The sequence below is a fragment of the Pygocentrus nattereri genome, chromosome 5 (genome assembly GCF_015220715.1).
Source record: "Pygocentrus nattereri isolate fPygNat1 chromosome 5, fPygNat1.pri, whole genome shotgun sequence".
NCBI classification, from domain to species: domain Eukaryota; kingdom Metazoa; phylum Chordata; class Actinopteri; order Characiformes; family Serrasalmidae; genus Pygocentrus; species Pygocentrus nattereri.
Genome location: NC_051215.1, coordinates 39,061,466 through 39,079,885, shown reverse-complemented (window position 1 = coordinate 39,079,885; position 18,420 = coordinate 39,061,466). Strand labels below are relative to the sequence as shown.

At 41.9% G+C, this 18,420-nt stretch overlaps 1 protein-coding gene across 20 annotated transcripts in view; it reads left to right on the top strand.

Annotated features, from left to right (window-relative positions):
* The window catches only part of tacc2 (transforming, acidic coiled-coil containing protein 2), an 80,347-nt gene that overhangs the window by 20,431 nt on the left and 41,496 nt on the right, over nucleotides 1-18,420 (top strand). For 7 of the 20 annotated variants that reach the window (XM_037538430.1, XM_037538429.1, XM_037538428.1 and 4 more), the window contains exons 1-3: nucleotides 4,845-9,329; nucleotides 10,014-10,121; nucleotides 15,022-15,744. In XM_037538430.1, coding sequence (XP_037394327.1) covers nucleotides 5,290-9,329; nucleotides 10,014-10,121; nucleotides 15,022-15,744 — 4,871 coding nt within the window. In that variant the 5' untranslated portion in view covers nucleotides 4,845-5,289. The other 13 variants (XM_037538434.1, XM_037538435.1, XM_037538438.1 and 10 more) reach the window with 5 other exon arrangements.

The following is an 18,420-nucleotide window of genomic DNA, read 5'->3' as shown; positions in this document are numbered from 1 at the left end:
ATCCCCAAAACTTCCACAGTGTAGTGTTTTAACAATAGTAATAAAAAAAGAAATGTTACAAAAAATTGAGCTACAGTTCTCAAAATCATACTGGTACAGTATAAACCTTTCTTTCTGTCATTTTGATATGGCGATATGGCAAAAATATAGCATCATGATACTTCGAGACATTTTCTCGATACATGATATGTATTGCAATATTTCATTTTTCATAGCTTTTGTAAGTTTAAACAGAAAAATAATTACACATCAGGTTGGTTAGTGTTGTACTGATATCCACAATATGCTCAGAAAAGCATATTATGATTTAATGTGATGCAATTCATCACAATAACATTAAATATCATCACATTGTCCAGCCTACATTACATTCATATTGCATTCACATTGCATTGAAACCTCCTCATGAAATAACCACTGAGAATCATTGAACAAGAATATTATCTTTAATATGGATTTGATGCAGCCTAGATCTCTCTGTCTCCGTAATGTGTGTTGGGTGTGCTTTTTCATGCACTGCTGTTTTACTCTGCTGTGCACTGAATGAAGATGCTAAGTGGTTTATTGACAGTTTGGAGTCAGGCATGAACTCCTTTGTTGGTAATGTGTTTACACTGGGATAGTCTTTAGCATGATGTGCATCAGAACAAGCTGAAGCACTCTATAGCACTAAATCTGGTTGTATGGCATGTGGTGAACATGTGGCTACTAGATCTTAAGTCAGAAAAATGTCATCTTAACATGAGACAAATGTATGTCTGTGTTTGTGGATGTTAATGAGTGTGTACAGAATGCATGTGTGTAAGCTTGGATCTGCTAAACGACATGTCAGTGCACACTTGCCTTAAGCCTATATTTGCACAAACAGGCTTGGGATCCACTTATATTTGACATGTTAAGTGGTACATTTCTGTGAGAGGGAAAAAAAGGGTTTTTCAGCTGAGCAAGTTCAATAATGGTAAAAAACACACCCTCACTTTATAGTTTATAGCTTCTTGGATTTAAGCCTGCAGGATCCCATGTGCTAAACAGCTGTTATGCTGTATATTTTCTCACTCCCAGCACATTGCTTCTGAATAAATACATACCTGATCTTTTGTGGATGGCAGTGATTTAATCATTAGGGTAAAAAGATTGTTAATCTCAGGCTGAGGATTGTAGTTAATGGAGAGAACACAGCGGGGAGTGTCTGCAGTACAGTAGGCCTTGCTAGAGTTTGCCTCGGGCATGGTATGCAAAGACACATACATACAGGCATGGGCCTGCTTTTCAGCACACCCCCTCACACTTCCCGTATCTGCCAGAGTGTATTATTAAGATATTTTGCCTTGTAAAAAAGCAGTGGCAGCTTTTCAGTAATGACTATTTATAGGAAAAACAGAGGAGTATGGACCAACCTGTTGTTAAAGCAACACTGTCAGGGAGAACTGAAAGGTGACTTTGTGATAACCACTTTCCAATCAGAGAGGAGAATCATTTTGTGTTGGTTTGCTTGTATTTGTGGCTAAAGATGATTGATTACATTTTTGTTTAAATGGTATACAAAAATGCACTGGGTAAATACTTGATGCTCTCTATGAAAGTCTCTTTAATACGGGGAACACAGGGAAAAGCACTGAGGTTAAAAAAAAGGTGGGTTATATGGGAATAAGCCAGAGCCTTTTTATTGGCCAGTGACTCAGCCACTGTGAGTCAGGAACCATAAACAAAATTGTGAGACTGGTGATAATTCACTGCCCTTTCTGATGCCTGCTTCATTAGGGCTGATGACGACTGTGTGACTTTGTTTTGCGCTTGGGTGCTGTTCTTGAAATGTGAGTGGCAAATTAAAAGTACTTGGGCTGAAAGAAGGCAAGCAAATAAATTGATTTTTTGTGGCCAAACAGTATGTGAATGTGCTTGGCTGTCTCTAATGAAGAGCCTTTTTCCTGTGTGGGATAATAAAAACAGCTTGTCATGCTGTGATATTGCATGAAGTCTTACCCTGCCTGTGGAGTGTAGTGGAATGGTGTGCTCTGACTGCAGGATTTGGATTGCTGTGTGGAATGAACAGCTGTGTGCTGGAGACAACAGAACCTTATCTCCAACATTCTCTGTTGGTCAATCCCATACAGTCAAGATGGTGAACCAGAGAGCCTACCTCTGGAACAGTCACAGTCACCCAGAATGATTCAGGAAAATGCACCATCACACCAGCTCTCAGCTTCACTTCTGGATCTTGAGCTGCAGGAAGCCTTTCAAAGATGTGAGGAACAAATGGCCTCTTTTGGAATGTCCTCCCAATCAATTACTCCTTGTACTACAGATCAGATTGATCACTGTTTGTCTGTGCCTGGGAGTGACAATGAGATTGAGAAGCAAATCCAGAGTGCTGCTATCAGTGAGCATCCTATGTCACTGTCACTACCACTTGCTGAATCTCGAGCAACACATGACATGGGTTGCCATGGAAATACCAGAGCACAAACAAATGATGCAGCAGATTGTACAGAGGAGGTTGTGTTTAGCTTCAGAGACTACATACTTGGGAAAAAGCAGCCAGATAAAGTCGATGTGAAAGATACTAATGAAACCGCTTTAAAACACAGTGTGGACAGCCAGCCAAAGATGGAACATCAGAACGAGTCTGACAAAGAATTAAAGATAGGCAAAGCTGAAAAGAGACAGGCACAAATATTTAAAAACAGCTCAGTTTCAGAGGCATTTAGAGAGACTGAAGAAAAGGAAACTCCAGGATGTGTCACATCACTAGATAAAGAAGACTCACTTAAGAAGGAGAGTAGAAACCTGTGCTGTACGGCACTACCAGAGATTGGAGGCTTTCAAAGAACTTGCGCAGTAGAAGAACTGCAGGCAAAAACCACACAAAATATGACCACTAACATGGACACCACATCTGAAACAGATATTTTGTTAACTGATGGTCCACCAAAAAAGTCTTCCACACAGAATGACACACATGCTCATTTAGTGTCGTTGAAAGCAAAACTAAACACACAGGTGGATTCAGAGAAACAGGCACAACACAGCAATCAGACTATGACTCATACAGGAACAAGCACTGAACATATGACAAATTCAGATAATCAAAGAGAAGGATTGGACATCCCAGAACAGTTGGGGCTTCAGTGTACGAAGCCCATCTGCTCCCCACCTAAAGAACTTGTGTCTGACCAGGCTCATCTTACCCTGCTGGAGGCTACACCTGCCCCCTTACTGGAACATCTGCATGAAACTCAGCAGCAGGGTGACCACAGTCCGACAGATGAACCCTGCAAGTCAATATCGGAGCATGAAACCACACACCACAACCATTCAATGGGAGGGGTTAGCGATGAGAAACATGTGCCTGAGGCATCTGCCGATACCACTGTGATTGATTTTGGATATGTTAAAGCCAACCCTGAACATGAGCATGAAATGTGTTGCAGTTTAGAGGAGCATGCGTTTTGTGTAGGTACTGAAGCTGGTGCACACACTGTGGTGCGGGGGATCACACACACTCTTAGCAGAGCTGGTGCTGAAGAGAGGAGGAAGGAGGAGGAGGAGGAGGAGAGTGCCCTTGAAGAGGCTTCAGCACCAGCCGTTGATTCTGCGTTGCCACTGACAACACCCACGATGCCAGAAATGATAGAATGTGAGGGAGTGGGAGAGAAGGAGATCGGTGATGTGTGCCAGAGAGCTGCAGCAACAGTGAAAGCATCAGCAAAAGAATCTGTAGTTGGAACTACTGAATTACAGGAAGCAGATGACTCTCCAAGTTCTGCAGGAAAAAACAGTGAAATTATTGCAGCAGAAAAGCATTTAAATTGGTTTCTTTCCTCAGAAACAAACAACTTACCTGCAGCAGAAGCCAAAGAGGTAGACATCGCATCTGAGGTGGACTGGAGCAGCAAAATGCCTCAGAACTCTGAGGAAGATGAAAAGAAAGGAGGAGATCCGCTAGTTGATGGCTCCCTGGGGACAGACACGCTCTCTGCAAATATGGAGAGGGAGAAAGGCACAATGAATGCCGAGGACAGGATCACTGCCTCTCCACCAGGGCTTCACAACAGACGTGACTGGAAGGGAAAGAGCTCTGAGTCACTAGAGAGAAAGGGAGAGGGAGGGACAGAGGAGAACGAAGCGGAGGGGAGAGGGAGAGAACGGGGAGGAGCTCAGACTTTATTCACACAGCAGGCAGACCATACCACAGGGCTGTCATTGACAGAGAGCAAGACACATCCACTCTATGACAACGCAGTGTCATTGGCGGCAACGCAGCAAAGAGGTGAGCTCGTCACTTCCGTCACAACAGCCAGAGCTGAAACAGCCTTAGCCTCTTTGACCAGCAGCGGAACAGAAGCCTGCAGCTCTCCAAACCTCTCCTCTCCTGTCTCCATCTTATACTCCACAGAAACAGAGAGAAAGGCACTGGCAGAGAAGAAGGCTCATTTAAAAGAGAGTTTGAGCGCATGGGGAGAAAAACTGCCAAGCAGTGATATATCACATCTCCCAGCAGCCTCTGCAGATGGTAAAGATTCTGCAGAACAAGCCAGCGATCAACAGGTGCAGAGTACTCTGTGGACTCAAACTCCAGGCACTGGCACACAACAGGTCGAGAGAGGGACAGAACAAGAAATAAGGAGTGACGATCAACATTCATTGTCTACATCTCAGCTGGAGATGAGGGATGTCACTGGACTGTGTAGCAACGTGGAGGGGACCCCAGCTGCAAAAGAGAATGTGGACCCTGCAGAGGAACTGGAGGGTACAACTTTGTCCAACCGGATCACTGGGTTTGCTTCTCTACCTCCATTGACGGTTCATGAGAATCTGCGGCACCCAGTAAGTGAGGCTAGCTTTAACTTTCAGGGCTTTTTTAGCACCAGCAAAGCAAAACCTCCCCAACAGACGGCTCTCACTGTACGTAAGAGTACAACGCTGTCTCAGGAGACAAAGGGAAACACAGCTGTAAATGAAAATGTTCAAGAACACAGTGAAAGTGAAAAAGAAAATGGTGCAAAAGATAAAATTGTCAGTATTGCTGAAGAGACATGTTTGTCACCCTCAGTCAAAAATTTGAGTATTAATGATCCAAAGACTGCTGAGGAGAACACTGAGAGGAACAAAAATGTTGAAATTCTTGTGAAAAACAAAGAGAGACAAGCGAAGAATGAAACCGTAGTCATTACTCAGAACAGCCTGGAGCATACACTTTCTGTTGAGCCTACTAAAGAAGAACCTACTATACTGCAGGATAACACTCTACAAACGGGAGGAGGTGTCAGGAGTCTTTTCTCTGCTGTGATGTGTCAGGAAGCTGACCTCATTGTGTCTGATGGAGAGGGAGAGAAAATGACAGGGGTCTTGGTCACCACAAAAGAAAATGTGGATGCTAAGTCAGTGGAAAAAGATGTGACTGCAGCAGTTAAAAGAGAAGAAACATGCTTACCGAGTGACAGTATACAGCAGGAGTCAAATCCACTGGGAGGTGTTTGTGAAGAGCTCTCTGTCAGGTCTGAGGTGAAACCTCTTTCATCTATCCCATCTCCTGCTGCAGGCTCAGAAACAGACAGTGTGCTCCCTAGTCACTCTACTAAAAGTACATGCATATCACAGCAGGATCAAAAGCCAAATCCTGAACAGCCCCCTGTGATTTCAGAGGAACGTCCTCAAACAAAACCTGGAGAGCAGATAGATGAGCTGCAATATCCAACAGACTCGGGTCATGAGAATGGAAAAGTCACAGAAATTGCTATTGATGTTGTGTGTACAAAGGACTCTACTCACCCTGCTATGGATGTGCCTGGTCCAGTGGAACCAATTTTTCCCCTGCCCAGCTTTCAGAATGATCCTAAAGTGCCTATTGTTCTCAGGCCTCCTGGCCCTATGCTGAGTCACTGGGAGTTCATTAATGACTGTGATGCTTCTGTCCCAGGAGAGGAAGTGCAGTGCCGCTCTGACCATTACGACAATAGAAGTGACGTTGAAGTAGGGGTGAGAGGTGAGATTTCAAAAAGCGATACTGTTGAAAAAACTGAAGAACATTCTGGGGCTGTGGAGGAAAAGGGAGAAAACAAAGTCTCCTTCTCTATGGATGTCTTGGCAGCGGATATGATAGCTGTTCGTGCTTCTTCCTTGCTAAAGGCCCAGTTAGCACCTAATGAAATAGAACTGCAGGAAACTGATTTGGCAGGAGAGAGCCTACAAGATGATGAAAATGCAAATGAGAGGAAAGATACTGTGATAACTGAGAATGTTGGAGATGGACAATCTAAAATAGATGTCACAAGGCTATCACAGAAGCAATTAAATACTGATCATGGAAGAGATTCAGTCTTTACACCTACAAAAGGCATAACTGCTACTTCTACAGGACAAGATGCTGAGCAAAGTGCTGCAATGACTGAATTGTTATGCAATTCCTATCACTGTGGCGACGGCAAGTTTTACGAACGCTATGATGCAGTTTCTGAATCCGGTGGCACTAAGCCGAAGATGTCAACAGCAGTTAAGTTTGACCTTTCCTCTGAACATGCCAGCTCAGAATCAGTAGATATCAAAGCTAATATTCAGGCCTCAGTGTCTGCCACTTCTAATTACTTAACAGATATAGAAAGCTCTGTTCCTGAGGAATCTTCTGGGGTGCAGTCTTTTGAATCAGTCTCCTCTGTAACAGCTCAACTCATTGCCTGTGATACCAACACAAATCTTAGCAAGATACCTACAGAGCAAACACTGAATTTTGTTGAAGATGGCACAGCTGTTGTAGCTGGAGTATTAACTTATCTTTCAGTAAACACAGAAGGAATGCATCAAGAATTTCATGAAGGAGAAAAACAGATGATTAATTTACAGTCACGAGAGGACCCACAGAATGCAAATGAGGTTAAGCCGCATAAAGAACAATCCAGTACAGTTAAACATAATATCTCTGATGATAAAAAGTATTGTGATGAGCAGTCATCTGAGAACCTAAGTGCAGACAATGAGCAAGTGGCTAAAGATCTTAGAGAAGAGGAAACAAGCACTTCAGAAGAGCAGCATGAAGAAGGAATGGAAAAAGAACATAGACATAAAAATCTGAAATTACTAGGTGTGGAACTTGAGGTTACACCAAAAGAGAAAAAGGACAGCAAAGAACAAAAACACGTGGATAAAACAGTTCCAGGACAAACTTTCAAGGCTGCTGTTCTGTCTGATCCTGGCGTGGTCTCTTCAGGGCTTCTAAAGGAAGATCAGAGTTGTGGTAGGTCATTGATTGAGGGCACTGATCTGTTCATGGATCAGAACCTGTCTGCAATGCTGCCAGTGGTGCAGGAGTCATGCTATGAGAAGGACTACACAAGTGAAAAGAAGGCAGTGAATGAATTGGATTTGGCACCTGTCCTGAATATGAACTCTCATCCTCCAGGTCTACAACATCCACAGAAACAGAATGCCACAGAAAGAGTGTTACACGAAGGTTTAGAGAAGCATGAACGTGTCTGTCAAGAAGATGCCAAAGTTAGCTGTCATAGTTCTGAAGAGGAGCCCAAAGGGATTTTAGAAAGTAAAGAAGGAGCTGAGACCTCCTGTAGTGGTTTAGCAAAGTTGGAGAGTGTCATAATGCTAGGAGGTGATGAAAATAAGATTACTGAGGGTGAAATGTGTCATGTGTCAACGAAAAGTGAAAAGGAACTCAAAACCGAACTAGCTGACCTTGGAAATGTATCTCCCATAATCAAAACCACATCGTCTGTTTTGAGTGAACCTAGTACAAAAAAGATAGACACTAGCCAAGTAGACCAGAAGGTGGAGAAAGAAAATGAAGGGGGTAAATTGCCAGGCGTTTCAGCAGCAGCTACTGAAAATACTGGGATTAAACATGAATTTGGGGAACTATCAGGATCTGTCAGGACAGCATCACATGAAAGTGAGAACAAACCTCCAGCTTGTACTAGTGAATCAGAGGTCAATGTGGATAAATCTGGGAATCTGGAGAACACCTTAGCTGACCCCTATAAAGTTGTAGAACTGGCTATGAATGATTCAACCAAGCCTGTTGAGAATTCCAGTAGCTCACACAAAAAAGAGGACCAGTTTTTGACCGCAGTTGTCCTTGGCAACAGCAATTGTACTGAAGTATGCACCAGTCAGGCTGACATTGTGTTGGCTTCTGTTTCTGGAACTCCTGGAGGTCTGTCTAGTGAGCAGGAGGCAGAGCCTACTGTCCAGTTCACTCTTAAGCATACTCCTGATATTCTTGCCCCTTTGCTGGCTCCTGTGCTCCAAGAGAAAGCAGAAAATGACAATATAGATGAGCTACCTAAAGACATGGATAATGCAGATATTACAAATAAAGTTCAGTCTCACCTCATGGAACTCCCTATCACACCATCTAATCTAACTAACCAGGCTGAGACAATGGCTTTGGAGGTAGGGCAACATAACCACACAGCCCTTCTAGACCCCAGAAGGGTGTGTCAAGACCCAGTTCATGAAGAGCAACAAAACACTGAATTACTATCTCTCAAAACATGTACGGAGACTGAAGAGGAGGTCAAAAAGACTCAAGCAACAATTTTAGCAAGTGAGTGCAGGAAGGAAGAGATAGGTGGATGCAATGAGGAGAGAGGAGAGAATGAGAACAGGAAATTCACTGAAATGTGTGAACGTGCTGAGACCAGGTCCTCAGAGCCCAATCTTAAAGACAGAGAGGAAGGAAATGAGAGCAAGTTATCTGAAAACGTAGAGGAGAACTCTATGTCCCTTATAGTCAAAACAGAGAGTAGTGGCTCTGATCTATCAGCATCAGGTGCTGCTGGAGGATTGCAGTCTGAGCAGAAGCAGCCCTCTGTTACTGAATCATCATTATTCTCTGAATCTTCTGCTGTCTCCATGGTGACAAACACACAGGACTCCTCTCCGATGTTACCCAGTCCTAGCACTCAGCCTGGTCAGGAGTCTATGAAGTCCTTCATTCAAAGTCTACGTGAAAATGCCTCAGAAAGAGAAGAGAATCATGACCCAACAGATAGTTCATGTGGAGAGGTGGACTTCGTTCAAGTCAGCAATGAAATACAGAAGGAAAAGACTGATTGTAGTGAGGACAGCAAACAAGTATTAAAAGATGAGGAGAGATCAGTTAGTCCGATCACTAGCGTGTCACAAGATGAGGATGTTTCTGGCTGCCTAGTTCAAGCTGTTGGCCCTGTTAAGGAGATGAATCTAGAGACTGTGAGACAAGACACAGAGGGATCATGTGAGAGTTTGGACTGGCTCAAAGCAATGAGAGAGGCAGTGGCCATTTCTCAGACTTCACAGGAGTGTAAGGCTGAGATCCCTCATGGACTTGCAGACAACAGGTACTGCTGCCTTGTGAACTGTTTATATTTGTGTGAGACAGAGTGCTTGTGTAATCATTGCTATTGGGACACAACCTTGTGTCTCCATTTTTACATTTTTCTTTCTTAATTTTTTCTTAATATACATAGTTTTAAAATGCCAACTGCTCCTTACATTGTGTGAACAAATCATGATTAATTGACAAATAGAAATGGGTGAAATGAGTGTGTTACATTTAGATTAAAAGTTAAGAATTTTTTTCCCTCTCTTGAAAAGTTACTATTGTAGAGATAAGATTTTTGTTTCCGACAGCAATGGCTTACTGAGTAACCATTATGCGATTTTTGATGTTAGCATTTAGTATAGAGAATACTGTGTCTGTGTAACCAGTTTCAGTTTTTAATGGCAAACAGTTAAGCAAGAGTAGATCAAGGCTTTACCACAGCATTAATTATTGCGGTGGTTTAATGCATGTGACTTCTTGAGTGAAAGTGGAGACAAGTGCAAACACTACTACAGCCCATTATCCCTTGAAGGTGACCTCAGCAGTGACATCATCTCATGCCCTTTAGGGCAAGCAAGGGCCCTTTCATATACACACCCACAAACACAGCACACACTTTCACAGCCTGTAAACAATTGCTGATAGGATCTTTGCAATGTGACATTCATCATCTCTTTATCTGTTTGTTCTTTCTCCCTAGACCATTTGAGACCCTTGATTCACCTCAAGCTGAATTAGAGTTCCAGACACCTACTGAAGAGAGCATTCCCCCAGTGAAGGAACAGCCAGAGGAGCCACCAGACAGCAGGTAAGAGCTTGATCCTCCCACATTTCCACACAAGGCACTCTTACATAATCATTTTCATGATTATTTTTGCCAGAAACTGGCTTTAAAGGGATAAAAGATACTAAAGAAACAACATTTCCTTTTTGGTGTTGACATTCTGATAAGATTTGACCGTTAGAGTTCATAATCTCTTGCTAAGACTGATTCAGGGCTGGGGTAAAGCTCCAGATGGCTTCAGTTTAAATCGCAGAAGTGATCGGATTAAAATAATATCTGTTTCCTAAGCCCTAACAAACATCTGTAGGCTACACACGAGGCTCTGCTGAGAGAAACAAACCCTTGCTGGTTGATGATCATTGAGACTGCAAGGTAGAGTAGAAGTTTATGCAGGACTTCAGGAGATGACATCTTGACTGAAGAGTGAGAGGAAGATAGGGAAGGTAAGGTAATAGTATCTAAGTAATTAGTAATCTTCTAGCGAGGTTTTACCATAGCAGTAAAAGTGAAGCTTGTAGTGTTGTAGTGAATGAGTCTTAGATGGTGAGTTAATGGGTTCGGTCTCGACTCGGTCTCAATGTCTTTTTTCCTCGGTCTTATGTTGTTCTTGGGATGAGGTGGACATGAAAATTGTTTTCTTGAAACCAGCCGATCACACAATGCCTCTGTCTCGGTTAACTGGAAACTGAATTTTTCTATTATTATTGAATTTTTAAAAATCCTTTAAACAGAAAAAACTGTCCTTTCTCTACATGTTTAAACAAAATTGGTTGATCTAATTTATCCTTTGCATGATGAATTTACTGGGTAATGTTTGTTTGTTTATGATATATATCATATATTATCATTTTATATGTTGTTTGGCTTCACATATTTTGTATATTGTTTCTGAAAAGCAGGGAGAGAGAATCATTCCCATCATTTGCTTCCTAAAGTTACATCAAAGTTGGATTAAGCCTATAATAAAATAATATTTAATAATATTTTTAAGCTACATGTTGTTTAATGCTATATTTTACAAAATACAGCATTATAAATGAATTTATATAATGTACAATGAATGATAATGAATATAAAATGCTACAAACAAATTTTAGGTTTGCTCTCTTTCTTCTTTTTATTTTTTCATATTATGATAAATTTTGATCTGGGTCAGTCTCGCCACTCTTGGTCTTGGTCTTGACTTGAACTCAACTATTACAACATTTTGGCTGTTATTCAGACTCTACATATCCAGATCTTGGTCTTGACTCGAGACCTGCTTTTAGTGATCTTGACTACAACACTACCTATTTGTAAAGAGTGAGTTTATGCAGAGATGACTTGGATTTTAAGGTGTTGATGTTGCTATGTTGTATTATGTTAACAGCCAAATATTATTTTAGACCTGCCAGGGATGAAAAGAATTTTCCTATAACAATGTTTAATTATTCATCTTCAATATTATACTTTTCTGTGTCGTGCTCTTCCTCCTTCATCCTTATCCTTGTTCATTTAATATCCCCATAGCTGCAAAACCCCATAACCACAGCATATGCAAATGGAGCGCTTGCTGCTTGTCAGTCACAGTGTTTGACCCAGGTTTTTACTGGGGGAAACAGACAAGGACCAGAGAGACAGAGAGAGACAGGCATTCTCATTTATTTCGAATTTCTGTCTTATCTCTCTGTGCATGAAGGTTAGCTTGTTAGCTCACATTGGTGTTTAGTGGTTTTGTGCGCTGGCAGTGTGTCAGAGTGGCTTTAGCTGATGTCTGTCCTACTGTAACTGTAAAATTCTCTCTGACTCTCCCTCAGACTTAGACCACAAGGAATTTAGACTGCATGCGTGAGTCTATGAGTGTGTGTGTATATATGTGTGTGTGCACAGCCATACATATGTGTTTGCTATTTGCGCCAACACCCTCACATGAGGTCATTCCTAGAAGCCTGTCACTCTAGAACAAAAGGCATAGTGCAGAAGCACACTCAACTGTGAGTGCAAGTGTGTTATAGAGAGAGAGAGAGAGAGAGAGAGAGAGAGAGAGGGCAATAGAGAAAAAAGGCCCATGAAGTGGCTGTCTGAGGTATTTTGAGTGCAGGCGCCAAAGAGAACGCTCTCCATGCTGTACTTTATACCCTCTCGGTCTGGTTGACTCCACGCTTGGTAAGTTTTGAGCTTACTTTGGTGTTGTGAAGTTTAAAGCCATTTCTCTTCCTTGGTGATGCTGTAGTATTTCTGTATTTTCACTTGTGTCCATGCTGAGTACTGTTAATTACAGCCTGTATGTGCTGACCTCAACAGATGGAAGGTGGGAGGTACTGTATGTTAAGGAAAGTGGGAGGGAGATAACGTGTTGGAGCATGATTAAATGTGTCATGGGGAAGCACAAATCTATGACTGTCTCCCTCTCTGCTTCATAGTTTCAGACATCTGAAAATGATGCATAGTCTGATCACTCTTTTGTAGTTTATGCAAATGTCTGAAAGTAATGTATACTGCAAGATTAGCGCATTTGCTTGTGCATGTATCTTGTTCTTTCCACTCTGCCTAATATAAACTTGTGCTAGCTGGATCCACTCACAGTCCCCATAACAATAACAGACAGTGTTCTCCTGTGTGTGAGCATCAGCTGTCATTGTAATTCTCACAGTCTGAAGTGTATATTACCTGTTTGACATTAATATAGCCACTTTTGTTAAAGGTGATTTTCAGAACAAGTAATTTTTTGTAGAATCTTCTGTTTTTAAATTTTGACGCCTTTTGAGAAAGATTATTCCTCATCAGAACACCATATTGTCACTGTTGTGCAAAAACCCTGTATCGCTGTTTTTGTTGAGTTTTACTTAAAAAAACAAAAATAAAAAAAAACATTATTTTCCCTATCTGATGAATAGAGCAGTAGAAATGGTCCAGATTACTTGATTACATTAACGTAAAAGTTAGTAATGTTTTTTGTTTCTCCTATAAACTTTCCATTTCAAAGGTGCAATGATTTGTTCTGACACTAATGATATATTCATGGATTTAGAGACAGATTCTAAAGGCAAACTAAATACTTTACAACATTGTTATTTGATTTATTTCATGTCACAATAGTGCAGCCTCAGCCCTTTGTCATGGTAACTGTTTTCCTGTAAAGTTTATGGAGAGCCATTAGACTCAAGTGTTGTGGGAAACTTAAATTTTGTCAGAAGGTTTTAACGTTAAGAAGTTTGACATGTGCTACTGTATTTGGCCATAACAGCTGCAGTAAAGAACCATTATGCAGATTTATAATGTGGGATAATAGTGTCTCATTAAGTTGTGCTAATAGGTTCAAGCTGACTGAATCTGAAGTGAGCTAGCTTGATTTCAGCTTGTGTTGTCTCAGTATAACAGATTAAGTATAATCATATGCAGTAATACACTCTCATTTTGGATCATATTTGAACCTACAGCTAGCTAAGCTAATAGATGCTGCTTTTAGTCCCTGAACCTTTCATGTCTAAGTCCATGGAGGTCACTGAGATGTTGGATACTGAGCAAGTCATTGTAGATACATGGCACTAATAGACAGGGGAGAAATAAGAGGCTGATGGAGAAACCAGACTAGGTGTGCAAAATAGCTGAGCAGCAGTTACCATGGTAACTGTATAGTAATTATCCAGGCGTTTTTGGGGCTGAAATCACAGTACATGCTGTTTGTCTCCTACAATATGTTTGCTGTAGAAAACTGAAGTAGTATCACCAGTTACAAACGCAAGGCTTGGAGAATAATTTATGCAGTGGACCCTGGCAGACATGAGCTTGAAGAATCAGTACCACCTTCTGACACTGCAATTAGCTGATAACCTCCAATCACTCTGGCTAATAGAGATTGCTTCTGGAGGAGTCTCAAAAGTGGCTGCAGCACACAGCATTTGTATTGTTGTTATTTTCATAGCTGCTAAAATACTGGCTCACTCAGCTGATTTTATTTATATGCAGTCTGTTTGCTATTAAACACACTGTCTGGGGCCCTAGGCCCAATTTTCAAGATACAGCTGCTCCCTGGAGATTAGGGTGTGTGAGAGTGCATGTTTGTGCGAGTGCATTTGTGTGTGGGCATGTCACAGAGAGAGAGAGAGAGAGAGAGAGAGAGAGAGAGAGAACTATGTACTTAGACTTTTCTCATAGAATTTTTTTTTCTTGTTGTCCTATCTGCATCTTCAACACAACAAACCTCAAAGTAATGTTAATAATGAAATACTTTTCCTGAAATGAAGAGAGCCTAGTTAAGTAAATGGGGATGTCCAGTGTTGACGGTAGGATGACTCTGACAGGCTAGTGCTGTGCTATGTGCAGTTGTTGAGGGAGTGTGGAGGTGTGGAGCTAGCTCCAGTGAGTGAGATGTATTTTTAGAGTCTGACAGGAGGCGGGCCCCAACCAAGAGCAGCTGGAGGGCCATCTGTGCGATTAGGGCTCCTCTCTGATAACACCCAGTTGGGCATTTGCCAGCATCCTTTGGGCAGCGAGAATCATGGTGGATGACTGAAATAGTGGTGCTGAACATTGTTCCACATAAATGCAATAATAAGGCACTGATGCCTATGTATATTACTGCTCTAAATTGGTTACCATTGGCTCATTTTTTAATCTAAACTAGAAATTACAATAAGCTCCTCGAATCTTGGCCTAATTTTTCAATGCTCTGAACTATTTGGTAACTATTGGAAAACTAGTATGAACTTTATGTAGTTATGAGTGAGTGAAGAATTGACATGTGGGCCTGTATATAGGTCCTTACAGTTTCAATCACTCTAAATGTTTTAAAAAAAACAAGGTGATGAGTGACCTGCCCTCCACGTTACTGCATGTTTTTAAAGAATCTTACACTTGTATTACATAATGATCATGGTTCTAAAGTGAACTGTGTCTTATGTAGTAAAGTGCACCCTGACCCCTGTGTGTGTGTGTTGTACAGATCCCCGGAGAGAGAAGCAGCTGAAGGAAGTGAGCCTGTACCTTTTTTCCCCCCGCCCCCAGAGGAGCTCCTCTTCCCTCCTCCTCCCCCTGCTTACCTGCTCCAGGACAGTGCTGAGTTCCCTACCCCACCTCCCACACCCCCAGAGAGGGATCTCTCTGAGCCTGAGCCCGAGCCTGAGCCCGAGCCTGAACCCGAGCCCCAGCCTGTACCCCACGCCAAGCCTGTGCTCGAGCCCCAGCCTGAACCTGAGGCCAAGTCTGAGCCTGAGTCTGAACCCAAGGTCAAGCCTGAGCCTGAACCTGAAACCAAGGTTAAGCCCAAGCCTAAACAAGAGCCCCAGTCTAAGCCTGAGGCCAAGTCCGAGCCTGAGTCTGAACCTGAAGTCAAGCCTGAGCCTGAAACCAAGGTTAAGCCTGAACCCAAGCCTGAGTCTGGGACTGAATCCAAGGTTAAGTCTGAGCCCAAGCCTGAGCCTGAAGTCAAGGTTAAGCCTGAGCCCAAGCCTGAGCTTGAATCCGAGGCCAAGCCTGAACCCAAGTCTGAACCTGAGGCCAAGCCTGAACCCAAGTCTGAACCTGAGACCAAGCCTGAACCCAAGTCTGAACCTGAGCCCAGGCCTGAACTTGTACCTGCTCTTCCCTCTGATCCACCTCAAGTTCCAGCTAATGCAAGTCTCCCCCCTCATTACCAGCAAGACCAGCAGTGCGGCCCGCCAGCCAGGTATGCTGCTCTACTAACTTTTGTACTGCACATTTGCATTTCTGAATGTAACTCAGAAAGAGTCATTTTGGGAAAAAGTGTTCAATACCACTTTACTTAAAACCTGCTACATAACATTAACATAACCATGCCATGAGCACGTCATAACAGATTTTGTTTAAGACAGAACACTGTCTTATTTCCATTACTAGCAGTTGTCGTGACAGATGCCATAATCTTTGTTGTCTTGGCAGCGTATGTCACATGCTAATTTCTCTGGTGACCTCAGTAATAGTAACATTACACTGGTATACTGGACATAATGTTTCATGACAGCTCATGACATCTATGATAGTTTTATGCCATCATTATGTCAGTGTCATGTTGCAAGGTTCTCAAATGGTCTTAACTTCTTTTAATGTTACTGAAGGTTTGTTTTTTTAAAATTACTATTGGTTCTTTAATCTTTAAATATGCACATAATGTAAAGAAAGGGCACCTGGCATAAGTATGTTAGCATTATAAATGCTGTGGAAAGAAAAAGATAAAAGGCTTTCTTTTGACAGTGATAATTTGTTTATCACTGAATTTTATGTAATACTGCAGCTGTTTGTTCAGCACAATGCAACCTCAGCTCGGTTGTAGGCAAAAAAAATGTGTAGACAAAAAAGATGGTTATTAGAAAGAAGAATCTGGCAAGCCGATGATGAGTGCTGAGTCACTGCTAATGTTCTCTCTGTTCTCTGGCTGCCTACCTTAACCAACAAAGCACTCTCATAGGTGCCCTAACTCTGTTCTCTCTGTGAGTCACAGACACATTACTAGTAAGAAAAAGGCGTCATTCATTTCCAGCTGTGCGATGCAGATTTCCTTCCTTGCAGATGAGTAATAATGGCATATTACCCTGAAGGCTCTGAAGGCTTAGTGATGTGTGCTGAGCTCTTTACTGCTACCTCAGCATGCTGATGTTAGACGTTCTCATAAAAATATCAGCACACAGTATTACAACTGACAGAGATTAATGGGCTGCTGCTGGGCCTGAAAATTTCTCATGCGCATTATGAATTTCACAAGATGTAGGCAGTAGGCAGATGTCAGAAAGCGCATGCTGGTGATATAGCTCTAATATTTAGTATTGATGATTTATTTCTTGTTTCTTTTCAATTTTGTGGTACTGTGTCCTACATTTGAAGGCACATAATGTCCTATAACCTGCTGACAATCATAAACACAATCATCAAATAGTTTCTCCCTTACTATGAGACCTGTGGTTGTTGTGTATAGTACGCTTGTCACAGATGGCTCATTTCATAATGGTAGATTTGAAGTATATTTGTGCTATGATCTCACTCTCGCCTCAGATTAAGCATTTCAGTAGTGCCGCTTTGTTTGGACAGAGGACAGGATGACTCAGCCACCTTGACAGGCTGTGTGCTAGCATGCAGTTCTCTTTCTAGTGGTAGGGGGCGATTGTGCCCTTGCCATCATCACCACTGCCTGCTCTGGTTTGCACATTGCTGCCCACTGCCGTATGTAGTTTGCAAGTGCATGTAGATGGCGATAAATCTACTGTATAGGTACTGCAAATACATCTAGCTGCTGAAAATGTCTATTATTCTTAAATGTGCTTTGGTTTTGTCCCCAGATAGTCCATGATAGTCAAGTTTTGTGGAATTACAAAAAAATTTTTGTCTTTTTTCATGATGAGTTTGTAAGTCCTGCTGTATGTACAGATGCAAGGCACTAAATTTTCAACACACTACACATAATTAAATACATAATAATGCAATTACAAGGATAAGCTAGAGTAATACATATCCAATTGGTTTAATAATCTAACAATTTGATAACTTTACATTTTTAGAAGATTAGACTTTATCTAGCTGAAACTAACAGTGTTTATAATTTGGCATCATTAATATAATATAAAGAGAATAAACTGACTAGGTAGACATTTGCCTGGAGCGATTTGTCCAGCTTCCCCAATCCATCATTCAGCCCAATAAAAACTGATGGCCCAAATGCCTGCTGCATCCATTTCTGCATAAATGATCCATTAGGAGAATGAGGAGGGAGAAAAGCATCTCTGTCTGTCTGCTCAACCTTTGCAGCACCCCAAGGGCACCCACCTCTCCCTCATACTAATTCAGCTCTGCAGTAGGCTCCACCATCCATAAAATGCTAACTCATCCGGCTCTCCTGGAAGTGCAATGAGAAGTAAAGATACAAAAATGAAAACATAAAGTAGGCGTATTGTTGCAGGTTTATTGTAAACAGACTAAAATACAAAGAAGAGTAAAAAGAGAGTAAAAAAGTCTCCTCGCAGGCAACAGTTGGAAATGCCAATTTATGAAATCTTCTTCTTCTTCTTTCGGCTGCTCCCTTTAGGGGTCGCCACAGCGGATCATCTGTCTCCATCTTGCCCTATCCACTGCCTCCTCTACTTTTACACCAACCATCTCCATGTCCACTAAATCTATAAACATTCTCTGAGGTCTACCTCTTCTCCTTCTACATGGCCGCTCCATCTCCAACATTCTTTGACCAATATATACTATTCCTACTATACTATTCCTCCTCAACACATGTCCAAACCATCTCAACCTGGCCTCTCTGGCTTTATCTCCAAACTGCTCCACCTTCACTGTCCCTCTGATCAGCTCATTTCTAATCTTGTCCATCCTTATCACTCCCAAT